General features: G+C 39.6%; 1 protein-coding gene across 25 annotated transcripts in view; it reads left to right on the plus strand.

The window, feature by feature from the left end:
• LOC110527876 (forkhead box protein P1-B) overlaps positions 1–4,752 on the plus strand; it is a 205,459-nt gene extending 200,707 nt beyond the window's left edge. For 24 of the 25 annotated variants that reach the window (XM_036983357.2, XM_090240940.1, XM_036983359.2 and 21 more), the window contains one exon: positions 213–4,752. In XM_036983357.2, coding sequence (XP_036839252.1) covers positions 213–351 — 139 coding nt within the window. In that variant the 3' untranslated portion in view covers positions 352–4,752. The remainder of the gene's footprint in view (positions 1–212) is intronic. The other variant, XM_036983354.2, reaches the window with a different exon arrangement.
• Positions 4,753–13,478: the final 8,726 nt, after the last annotated feature.

Raw genomic sequence — 13,478 nt, forward strand, 5'->3', positions numbered from 1 at the left:
AGGAAGGTGAAATTATCATCAAGCCCAGCCCAGTGAGGCCCCTCTCAGAGATTCATTAGAGCCATTCATTTGTTTTTGTTTCTAATTTCTGAATCAATACATGTCTGTGATTCTGTTTTTGAGAGAGAATGGAAGGTTCAACAAGGGTTTAACCAGCTAAAAATGAACTAACTGGATCATCCCCTGTCTGTTTGTGTTCTGTTTCCACGCAGGCATCACATTAAAGAGGAACCGCTGGACCCGGAGGACCACGAAGGCCCCCTCTCCCTGGTGATGACGGCCAACCACAGTCCAGATTTCGGTCACCACAGAGATTACGATGACGACCAGGGCCACGATGACATGCTGTAAGGCCAGGCCCCCAGAGGCAGAACTAACCTTAGTCATCTGTGAGATGCCACGACGTCACAGATAACACAGATACAAGACTGCAGTCTCAGCCCTCTGATGACAGCTATCAAATGTTTCCAATTGACTTTTAGTGCCATTAAATACATAGTGAAAAACACAAGAACGAGAATACGTCTCACTTGGGAGTATTTTTGATTTATATCTACTTTTTGGTTTAAGTGAACGAAAAAAAAAAAGACATTTCTACTCAACATGCGTTGGATGGACATGTTTGGTACTGGGGACTTCTTGGTTAGTGTGGTGATTTCAAATCCAGGATGGACTTGGACCTGCACTGTGCAGCCAGTATGGACTGCATGCAGCCCACTCAACCACACTGAGCACGGACTGCTGAGGGGTTCTCTGTCTTTTTCTCTCTCTCTCACACACACACACACACACATATGCCCATAAACTTAAGAGATATTGACTGACATTTAATTTACATTGTGTGTGTGTGTGTGTGTGTATGTTTTGTTCATTGTCACTGCCTTCAAAACTTAATTGGTTTGCTTCCATCTAGGGTGGGAGGGATGTTTTTTGGTGTGTTTTGAGGGTGAGGGGTTTCAAATCTAAATGTCTTTTTCATTGTACATTGGCTCTTTATCGCTTTTGATTTCTTTAACTGATCAGACCTCATGCCCGTGCTGTGGAGATTCTGTATGGTCAGCACTTGATGAATGCTTATATGATTTCCTTTCATGTTGTCTCCATGTTGTTGTTTTTTTACATGAAGCAGAATGTCAAAATACCAAGTAGTATTTTTCTGTCATTTATTCCACATGCTTCAGAATGCCACCTCCCTGACATGTAGCCCCCCCCCATCCCCCATCCCCCCAAGCTCATGAAGTCCATCTGCAATGCACTACTCGTAATGAAGGCTCTCTCCACGCATCAATGAAGTTTAATTTAAGATGGGAATGAATGACAGAGAAATCATGCAGGTTATGATTTATCCTCATGAAATGATGTTTGAGAACAGCCCTTCACGGCAGTGCATGTTAGCTGCATCCACATTTCTGATCATTCGCAAGCTCCCAGTTTTAGAAAGAAAATGAAATGCCAGGTGTGCAGGACAAAGATGATATTTTAGACCAGATAGTTGTGATTCCTGAAGACAACTGTCATCGTAGATCAAACGTGTCTAGTTTTCCACACTGTCATTTCACTCATGGAGGGATTGTTTGGCCAGGCTTGACGATATCAAAGTGCATTCCCTATAGTTGTCATGTTTTTTACCATATGCATGACCAGTTGGCTCTCTCAGTTCTGAGTGATTATTAATAATTACACACATCAGATTAAATATTAATGTCCTTAATTTAGGGATAATCCCAAAACAGGCAATAAGACCTGATCATTGCTTCATTCCAGTATTTGTCAAGCATGTTACGGCCCCAGACCCTTCCACAAGCGAACTGATGATCTGGTACAGTCGGTAGTCAACATCAGCAGAACCCAATGACCAAGTCAGAGTAGTGGTGTAGGTCCTGTGATAGAGTGAATGGGATTGATGCAGGGACTGTGGCGCTGTGAGGCTGAACACAAATGGGCTTGATCCTAGGTTTGGTATATTGATATGAAACTGAATATGCTCGGTCAAAGACTGACTTTTTAAAGACTGCAACCACTTTGCATTTTTATTTATTATTATTAGTTCAGTTTTTAGTTTTACTTTTGTATTTAGTTGTTGATGTGTCGGATATCTTGTTCTGTGACTACCAAAGATAAACTACAAAGTAAAAACGATGTTCTCTGTTTCATGCAATAGCAGATAAGGCCAAATATCCTCCATTCTCTCCCATTGGATGTGACAGGATCTATTGATGGAGTATAGTCTCAGCTTTGTCAAGCCAATGGCTCATTGATTAGAGAGGGTGCTCCTCAAGCAGTCGGACTGTCATCACCTTTAAAGCCAAAGGGTTGTCATGACGAGTACAGTAGCTGCAGGACTTTGCAGTGACCAAAACCTCAAGGGAGATGCGGAGTCAGACAAACATTATGACCAAATTAGGGGAGCATGGTCTTTGGACCAATGAGAGGGAAAGGGATCACTCTGTCCATCTATCAGCAGCAGATTACTGTGCAACATAAGGGGGTGGATAAAAGGAGATGATGATAATAACGATGCTGATTTACCAGTAGACAGGAGAGCTTTGCAGAGAACAATGTGAAAAAGGATTCTTTACTTCAACTGGACCACACAATGATTAAATATTTTGTTTGTTTTTTATTCTTTATGAATTTGTACCCTTTCCAACGATTGTATGCCACTCTTTAGTGAGTCCTGCTATCTTGACGGGATTCTACTGTTCTCTGTTAACATTGGCACGGCTTTATGATTGTGTTTAGTTTCTGTCAACGTATTACTTTTTATATTAAAAAACACTCCTGTCAACTAATAAGCTGGGTACAAGGTACTTTATGGCAGTTATTTGAACATTTCATCATGCGTTTCCTATTGCTAATGAAAATGGGCAATCTGTGGTTTTCAGAAAATGTATTTAATATCCAATAGCAGGCAGCTGTGGGATGGGTCAGTAACAGCCGGACTGGGATCGTGAGAACAACTCGATCTCGTCCAAAGCCAGTCTTTTGCTGATTTGCTTGGTATTCTAAAGGGGGGAAAGCTGGTAGATTAGAGCATTCTCAGCATGTGTAGCTTGACATTACTAAAGATAACAGCATGAGAAAAATTGTTAGTACACAGACCTCAGTTCAAACCTATAGGGAATGATTAAATTAAGAGAGAAAAAAATGTGTTTCACTCAGTTGCATTTAGTTGTATGTCTTGCATGTGTAGTCTAAAACTGTAGTGAGTGAAAAAATATTTTTTTAAAGGCAAAAAAAAAAAAATGATAAGAATACAACGTTTGAGCTTGTTTATCTTGAGGGTCTCGCATCCTTTTTGCAAAATCAATCCAAACCTCAGGCCTTTTTTCATGATGAAATCACCTAACTTTATTTGATCCCCTTTTTTCACAGTCTATTGTCAGTCGCTTGGACGTGGGCTTTACAACAGTAGGTTGTTAGTATTGCGCCTTGTGTCTTTTTCTTGTCGTTTTCTTTGCTTGTTTCTTTCAAAGATCAAAAAATTACATGTGTGTTATTCTTTTTGCTTTCTCACAACTGCTTTGTGTTAGCTATAAAAAAAAAGCTTTGAAAAATTGCTGTATGTATTGGAATAGCAAACTGTACTGCAAATGTATTTTACTTAGTAATCCTTGCTTTAAAACGTCATACATGCAGACATCTGTGCGAGATGGGCGGGGCAGGGTGGGGGATTATCCCAGATTTTGGATTTTAAACTGTAAAATAGAAAACAGACTTTTTCTCTGTTATCATTGACCTAAGGATTTTGTACAGATTTTGTTCTTCCTTGTGTTAAGCTGTTTTTGATACTTCCTTTTGATGGTCCAACCACTGCCTTCTGTGGCTATATGTTAAACATTACTGCTCGGCAAAAGGGCAGACAGGTATATTTCCTCTACAAGACTGAGGTATCTTGCATGACTAATTCCAGGGTCACAGAGATGAGAAATGATAGTTAAGTGGTCAGTAATAGTATAAGGGTGTATCAATCTAATGATATTTTATATGAAACTAATAGGAAAAATAAGAAAAATATGCAGTGCCAAGATGTAGAGTATTTGTTAAATGCTTTGTTTTTATTCCAGAGGAATCGATTAATTCATATCGTACATCATCAGTGATGTCATCATCATCAGCCCATCATCATTAGGTGAAATAAATACCGTTTTTTTGTTATATTTTTATCTCAACTGTTATTTTTTCATAATAAGTAAAGCCAAGCACATCAGGTAGCAGTCTTAAGTGGAGCACAAAGGCTAAAGGTTAAACGTTTGATGTGAGTCGGACTGTACTCGTTCTTGATATACTCGATGTTGAATTTTGAACAAGAAATATCAACCCAAGTCGGGTAACCTTTTGACCTTGCTGTGCTCTGTGTAGGCGGCATCAGATTCCCCCTCAAGACACTTGTGGCCATGCTAATTTGCCACGGTTCCATCAATCATGATCCACCCCACTGTCGTTCACCACTGTGTTGTACCATCATCCTCTCAACCCGTGCTTCTGGCGGAGGGAGGGAGGGAGGGAAGAGGGTACAGCAGAGCAGCTGTCACGGTGCTTTAATGTTTCAGCAGTTAGGTTAGTTTTCTGTTGAAGCTGTAGTCTGTAGTTTTCTGTTTTATTAACTAAATATTCTGCTCATCACCTCCATCATCAGTCTGTAATCTCCTCATCATTCCTGGTCTGTCTGATGCAGAGTATTCTGTTGTACAGTCAGTCTCGATAACTGACGTAAGCATTCTAAAAATGCAATAAAATGCTGGTTGTTCACGTTTGTTTCCTGAAGTCATTTCTTACTTGGTTGAAATGGTAGGGATCTGCATACAAAAAGTACTGAAATCATAGTTGCCTTGTCCCATGTGTACCAACGCAGGATGCAGCAAACGAAAAAGGCCACTTGATCATTTATTTCTTCATGTTATTTTGCCTGGGTACTTTATACTACAAAAATCTCCTCAAAGCGATTGCACCTACAGTTTACAATAATATTAGAATTGTTTAGATTTTTTGTTGTTGTATAGGTTAGATTGTCACAGATACAGGCCTGTTTGTCACCTTCTGCAGGACTTCTGAGTCTGTGATAAGGACCACCATATCAGCCTCAACATTAAATTATCTTATAATTAAAAATAGACAGTTAAACTGTTCTAACATCAATTTAGGTAACAGCATTTGATAAGCTATAAATTGTAACTGCATTAAAATTCCAGAAATATTAGCGATATGGATTTCTTGACGGGAATTAACGCTGATGACCAAGACTTGCTTTTTTATGACGGAAGCACAGGTCATGTTGGCCACAAAACAGGAGACAGAGATCAAGTCTAAGCACTTTTAATCTTGTGAAACAAGCAATTACAAATAGCTGCATTGATTCGTTAAAAAGCTTTAGGTGACATAAATTGTTTCTCGCTTAGCTTATTGCTCCTATACATAAATGTCACAAGTATATTATTAATTAAAGCCATTGAAAGATGAGATTTAATAGAAACAATATAAAATCATGACCAATCTTTTTGCTGGCAATATATTATCTAGCATTTGGGTTCCTGAATTTCCATGTTGTATCTCCAGTAATAAACAGTACAGTTGGCTGGAGAATGATTGGATCTCTTGATAAATAATCAAAATACTGAGCTATATTGTATGCTCAAAATGGAAAAATTATATTTTATACTAATACAATTGCTCAGAGAAATAGATTTTGTTTAACAATCTCAAAAAGATAGGTGTCAAAATGATTGGATCCCCTGTTTTCAATACTTCAGCACCATCCCTTTGTGAGGATTACGACACTGAGACTTTTTCAAAAATGTTTTTTTGAGATTGGAGAACTCATTGGGAGGGATCTTAGGTCATTCCTCCATACATAATCTTTCCAGATCTGATATCCTTTGTCTGCGCTTATGGAATGACCTCTTCAATTCAAACCACAGGTTTTCAATGGGGTTCAAGTCTGGAGACTGAGATGGCCATTGCAAAAATTTGATTTTGTGGTCAATTAACCATTTATTTGTGGATTTGATGTTTGCTTGGGTTTATCTTGCTGGAAGAGTCAGCCTTCTGGCAGAGGCAACCAGGTTTCTGGCTTAATGTCCTGGTACTTGGTAGCGTTCATGATGCCGTAGACCTTAACAAGGGCCCCTGGACAAGTGGAAGCAAAATAGCCCATATCATTAAGTCCTCTGTCCATGTCTGTGTTCTTTTGCCCATCTTAATATTGTATTTTTATTGGCCAGTCTGAGATATGGCTTTTTCTCTGCCTAGAAGGCCAAGCATCCCGGCGTCGCCTCTTCACTGTTGGTGTTGAGACTAGTGTTTTGCGGGTACTATTTAAAGAAGCTGCCAGTTTAGGACTTGTGAGGCATCTGTTTCTCCAACTAGACACTCGAATGTACTTGTCCTCTTGCACAGTTGTGCACCGGGGCCTCCCACTCCTCTTTCTATTTTGGTTAGGGCCAGTTTGCGCTGTTCTGTGAAGGGAGTGGTACACAGTGTTGGACCAGATCTTCAGTTGCTTGGCAATTTCTCGCATGGAATAGCCTTCATTTCTCAGAACAAGAATAGATTGACTCGTTTCAGAAGAAAGTTATTTGTTTCTGGTCATGTTGAGCCTGTAATCGAACCCACAAATGCTGATGCTCCAGATACTCAACTAGTCTAAAGAAGGACAGTTTTATTGCTTCTTTAATCAGAACAACAGTTTTCAGCTGTGCTAACATAATTGCTAAATAGTTTTCTAATGATTAATTAGCCTTTTAAAATGATACATTTGGATTAGCTAACACAAGGTGCCATTGGAACACAGGAGTGATGGTTGCTGATAACGGGCCTCTGTACGCCTATGTAGATATTCCATTAAAAATCAGCAGTTTCCAGCTACAATAGTCATTTACAACATTAACAATGTCTACACTGTATTTCTGATAAATGTATGTTATTTTAATGGACAAAAAATGTGCTTTTCTTTCAAAAACAAGGACATTTCTAAGTGACCCCAAACTTTTGAATGGTAGTGTGTACGTAGTGTACAAAACATATTTCCATGACAAACTGACCAGGTGAATCCAGCTGAAAGCTATGCTGCATTATTGATGTCACCTGTTCAATCAGTGTAGATGAAGGGGAGGAGACAGGTTAAAGAAGGACTTTTAAGAAGGACAATTGAGACATGGATTGTGTATGTGTGCCATTCAGAGCGTGAATGGGCAAGACAAAAAGATTTAAGTGGCTTTGAACGGGGTATGTTGCCGGGCGCATCAGTTTGTGTGTGTCAAGAACTGCAACGCTGCTGGGTTTTTCACACTCAACAGTTTCCCGTGTTTATCAAGACTGGTTCACCACCCAAAGGACATCCAGCCAACTTGACACAACTATTGGAAGCACTGGAGTCAACATGGGGCCAGTATCCCTGTGGAATGCTTTCGACACCTTGTAGTGTCCATGCCCCGACGAATTGAGGCTGTTTTAAGGGCAAAAGGGGGTGAAACTATATTAGGAAGGTGTTCCTAATGTTTTGTACACTCAGTGTATAGTAAGCATGAATAGAAATCAATAATTTAGTGTGCATCTGCATCAAATTACAGGAGAGTCTTACAGTGATTACATCAAAGGTTGAGTGGCGTGCTGTTGAAAAACAGCCTGACTGAGTGAGAGAAAATCTTTTTAGCCCAACAATGTTGTGGTGCTCATCCATCAACATGCATCTGCTGTGGTGAGAAAACACCATATTAAATCAAACCACTAATCATTCATTTCACTTTTTCAAAATAATGAATCAGATTATGGGCTTTGCTGTGTTGTGATACTGTGGGCTCCAGCGCTCCTTATAGAACAGTAGGCTCCATTCATCAATCAGCAAGACAAATTAAGCAATTATTTACTGTACCAGTCAAAAGTTTGGACACGCCTAGTCATTCGAGGGTTTTTCTTTATTTGTACTATTTTCCACATTGTAGAATAATAGTGAAGACATCAAAACTATGAAATAACACATATGGAATCATGTAGTAAAAGTGTTAAATCAAAATATATTTTACATTTTAGATTCTTCAAAGTAGCCACCCTTTGCCTCGATGACAGCTTTGCAAGCTCTTGGCATTCTGTCAACCAGCTTCATACATTTTTTAACACTTTTTATTTTGCTTACTACATGAATCCATATGTGTTCTTTCATAGTTTTGATGTCTTCACTATACTTCACTACAAATAAATAAAAACCCTTGAATGAGTAGGTGTTTCCAAACTTTTGACTGGTATCGTATATTGTATGAATATTATAGGGTTAAAAAAAAAGAATATTGGATGAAACCCTACAATACATAGACATATCTGGTCATCATTGTCGTATTCTCACATTTTAGTTATTGTAGTCTACAGCCAAGTTTTTTGCAAATCAGATTCAAATATTTTCTTTTTCCAGCATTCTGAACAGCCAAAAAGCGACATCGAATCAGATATTTCAAGCCATATTTCAAACATCTGAAATCAGATACAAATCTGATTCCTGGCAATGTGACTTGTGTCTGAACAGTCAAATCGGATTTATTTGCCCCTCAAGTGGTCATTCGACTGTCAAGTGGTTTTCAGACAGTCAATAGACTACTTCAAAATGGAGATGGCCTCAATGGCGCTACCCACGTGCTCACAAAAGCCATAGTGCGACAGATACAAAGATGAATCCTCTATCATTCTCTATGGTCTGAACACACACAAATCCGATTTGGTCACGTAACTTGCTGTTTGGACAGTCAGTATTCCAAAACGGATTTGAAAAACAAAACGGATTTGAGAATGAAGGCCTGCAGTGTGAACAAAGCTTACTAGAGTTGCATGGAGATATTCTATGACTAGAGCAAAACCAACCTCAGGGAAACCCAATGGGCCGATTAGCCAGTCGTCCTATTTACTTCCATTGGATTTCACTAACACAACTTGATTCCTGCTCCTCATTTCATTCTAATTAAAGCATGGCAGAGCAACAGCAATCCACACAAGAGCTTTACCTAAATAGCCAAAGCTGGCACATTCCCAATATTGCAGTGTGTAGCAATTAGCAGCCCTGCAGTATTTGCTATTCATGGTTTGATGTAAAAACTTGTTTATTAAGATGGGCTGGAGGCGCTGGTGTGCAATAGACCTGCCTGTAATTAGATACCAATTATTTGTCTGTTTCTGATATTGTAAACTGGCACTTACCACATCAGTTAAATTGACACACTGCGCTGCTTGGTTTACTCTGTAATTAAAACATGTTCTGTTAATTAGATGATGACCACTTTATTCCAGGGCTCTTGTGTTTGGGCTTTTCTGTAGCGGCACTGTTTGGATCATGAGTTGCCAGACGCTTCGCTAATCAGCCCTTGTTTTGTTTCAATTACCACCTGCTGTTCAAAAGGCATGCCTGGATGCCCCCTCCCCCAGTCTAAACAAGGCTGGGCCTGCATGGCTCCCAGCTCCCAGTCCCAGCTCCAACAGTACACATATTAATACTCGCCTGGCTTTCTTCTTCATTAGGAGCCACATCTAGGTTTCAAAGAGAGTCCGAGCAATTAAAAGGGAAGTTAGGAAGAGCAGGGCTGATGTAAGAATAAAGGTACTTATCACATCAGTTATAGCACTCCTCTGTGTGTAGCCAACACTAATTACTCCTGTTGAGTAAATAGCAAAGTGCCTTGGACGTCTCCTTGTATTCTATACACCATTACAGAGGAGGGGGAACTGGTGTGCGTTATAATACTGGCATGAAAAGAAAAACGTGAGTACTGGAGTGTAACCTTGTGTGATAGTGAATGATGGGGCGTGCTTTTGTACATTTTTATCAAGTAGTTTGCCAAATACGTAGCGTATCTCAGATGGTTTGGGGTCTCTTAGAATTAGCATGAATCAGCCCGGTAAAAGCAAGCTCACCTCACCCATCACCTTATTGTGTTCAAGTGGCTTTCCATGACCTCTTAACACAGAAACCGCAAAGAAGAAACGTATCGTCAAAGTCGGGCCTAATTTGCATAGATGTACCCAACAACTGCGCGGGGAGTTTGTAGATAGGTTAGATGTATGAAACGTTTGTATAATATTGTTCCTAAACCATCCTACAATCATACTGTTAAGTTGTCTATATCAGTGTACTGGGACCCCTGGGGATACTTGGCCTATCCACAGGGGGTACTTGAGAAGACTCATGAGACCATAGGCCTAATGGTAAAATGCACATGAGGGGGTACTTAAGGCAGAGCTAAATGTACTTCGTGGTACAGTTACCGAAAAAGGTTGGGTTACCACTGGTCTATACTACAGCAGACTTTGGTTAGTTGCACCTTTTGGTTTTTGCCCTAGCACTACACAGCTAATTTAAATCATCCAAGCTTGATGATGAGTTGATTATTAGAGTCAGCCGTGTAGTGCTAGGGCAAAAAAACAAAATGTGCACACCTTGGGGTCCCCAGGACTGAGTTTGCGAAACATTGCGCTAGGACTTACAATAATAAGAAGAAGTAGGAGGGCATCTGAATATTGCATCATTGTATGCGACTGTGGTATTAATTAATTACAGGTATCTGTATTCTTCCCTTTGTCTAAACCCCATGACCAAATAAGAAAAGAAAGGCACCCAAACAGGCAAACTCTATTAAGATGCATTTTTTTGTCATGTTCCAATATTCAACATTAAGCAGTGTTCTTGAGTTTGAATAATTGAAGAGATGCAAAACAACATGAATAATTACAATTCCCTCTCCCGCTTTATGTCACAATGAATTAATGGATGACACCAAGTTGTTGTTTGAATTTGGATGTCAAAAGTTCTCGAGAATTTTGTGTGTTGATGCCGACCTGGTCACAAATGAACACTAACATAGACAATTCCATGGAGATACATGCAGTTGGTCGGAGGTTTACATACACCTTAGCCAAATACATTTAAACTCAGTTTTCCACAATTCCTGACATTTAATCCTAGTAAAAATTCCCTGTCTTAGGTCAGATAAGGTCACCACTTTATTTTAAGAATGTGAAATGTCAGAATAATAGTAGAGAATGATTTGTTTCAGCTTTTATTTCTTTCATCACATTCCCAGTGGGTCAGAAGTTTACATACACTCAATTAGTATTTGGTAGCATTGCCTTAAAATTGTTTAACTTGGGTCAAACATTTCAGGTAGCCTTCCACAAGCTTCCCTCAATAAATTGGGTGAATTTTGGCCCATTCCTCCTGACAGAGGTGGTGTAACTGAGTCAGGTTTGTAGGCCTCCTTGCTCGCACACACTTTTTCAGTTCTGCCCACAAAAGTTCTATGGGATTGAGGTCGGGGCTTTGTGATGGCCACTCCAATGCCTTGACTTTGTTGTCCTTAAGCCATTTTGCCACAACTTTGGAAGTATGCTTGGGGTCATTGTCCATTTGGAAGACCCATTTGCGACCAAGCTTTAACTTCCTGACTGATGTCTTGAGATGTTGCTTCAATATATCCACATAATTTTCCTGCCTCATGATGCCATCTATTTTGTGAAGTGCACCAGTCCCTCCTGCAGCAAAGCACCCCCACAACATGATGCTGCCACCCCCGTGCTTCACGGTTGGGATGGTGTTTTTTGGCTTGCAAGCCTCCCCCATAACGATGGTCATTATGGTCAAACAGTTCTATTTTTGTTTCATCAGACCAGAGGACCAAAAAAGTACCTTCCTTGTCCCCATGTGCATTTGCAAACTGTAGTCTGGCTTTTTTATGGCAGTTTTGGAGCAATGGCCTTTCAGGTTATGTCGATATAGGACACGTTTTACTGTGGATATAGATACTTTTGTACCTGTTTCCTCCAGCATCTTCACGAGGTCCTTTGCTGTTTTTCTGGGATTGATTTGCACTTTTCGCACCAAAGTATGTTCATCTCTAGGAGACAGAACACTTCTCCTTCCTGAGCGGCATGATGGCTGTGTCGTCCCATGGTGTTTATACTTGCATACTATTGTTTGTACAGATGAGCGTGGTACCTTCAGGCACTTGGAAATTGCTCCCAAGGATGAACCAGACTTGTGGAAGTCTACAATTTTCTTTCTGAGGTCTTGGCTGATTTCTATTGATTTTCCCATGTCGTAAAGCAAAGAGGAACTGAGTTTGAGGGTCAGCCTTGAAATACATCCACAGGTACACCTCCAATTGACTCAAATGATGCCAATTAGCCTAACAGAAGCTTCTAAAGCCATTACATAATTTTCTGGAATTTTCCAAGCTGTTTTAAGGCACAGTCAACTTAGTGTATATAAACTTCTGACCCACTGGAATTTTGATGAATTATAAGTTTAATAATCTGTCTGTAAACAATTGTTGGAAAAATTACTTGTGTCATGCACAAAGTAGATGGCCTAACCAACTTGCCAAAACTATAGTTTGTTATCAAGAAATTTGTGAAGTGGTTGAAAACGAGTTTTAATGACTCCAACCTAAGTGTATGTAAACTTCCGACTTCAACTGTACAGTGTCATTACAAACAACAACAGTTGGCTTGACACATGAACATATAGAATCAAACCCATAACCAAACTAACCAACAACTTTTACATTATTACTAGATTATTAACTAACCCTGACCCTACATTATTACATCATTATTAGAGCTGTGATTGAAAGAATACTCCTCATTTATCCAACCAAAACCCTGGTAAAGTGTATTATTCCAAATGGAAACCAAGTTTGATGTTTGTGTGAACACTCAATCTCTCTCTGTCTCCCTCTCACATTTCCCTCTAAATGTAATACTGTCTCTGTCATAAAAGCTATCATTTAAACATGTCATGGCCAGTGTTTACCTGCAGTGAACCTTGATTGAGGCAGTCTGCGACTTTACACTGATGCCTTCCTAATCTGTATGACTGACATGCTAATTTCCCTGACGCCGCCATTCAAAACACAAGCATGAAATGTTGGTTTTAGAACTGGGAGACTTGGTAGAGTGAATTTCAAGTACTTATTCAAATATTTCATTAAAATGTAAATTTTACACTGGTGTACGTCTAGCTGTGCACAAGGCATGACTTAAGAAGTCATGAAGTTATAACAGCATTTTCCTTTCTGATGCCAATTAACTAGGACTATTATGTCCTTACCTTGTTTTATCTTCAATAACAGCATGCCAACAAATGCATCAAATGCAACAAGGGTTTGAGGGAGCAGTATTGACTATTAAGCAACGTGGGCTGCAAAAAAAAAGAACCCAATTAAACACGAAGCCTCCAGAAGACTGGTAGCTAATCAATTCTCTTATCGCCACAAAGTGCAATTCACTGATTAAAAGTGAGGCTGTGCAACAACAACGAAAAAACTACACTGAAACACAATTGTAAATGAGAAAAATGCCTCCGTATGCGGACATATAATCTAAGGCATTTGCCAGGATGGGGAAGAATCTTTTAGGAAGCTTGCTTAATAACGTCTCCCTGCTGCCAGTCAGCTTAGCTTCAATACCATTACTCATAGGCAGGATTACACAGTGGATCTTTGCAC

Source organism: Oncorhynchus mykiss, chromosome 7 (genome assembly GCF_057628025.1).
Source record: "Oncorhynchus mykiss isolate SJ-2025 chromosome 7, ASM5762802v1, whole genome shotgun sequence".
Classification (NCBI taxonomy): Eukaryota; Metazoa; Chordata; class Actinopteri; order Salmoniformes; family Salmonidae; genus Oncorhynchus; species Oncorhynchus mykiss.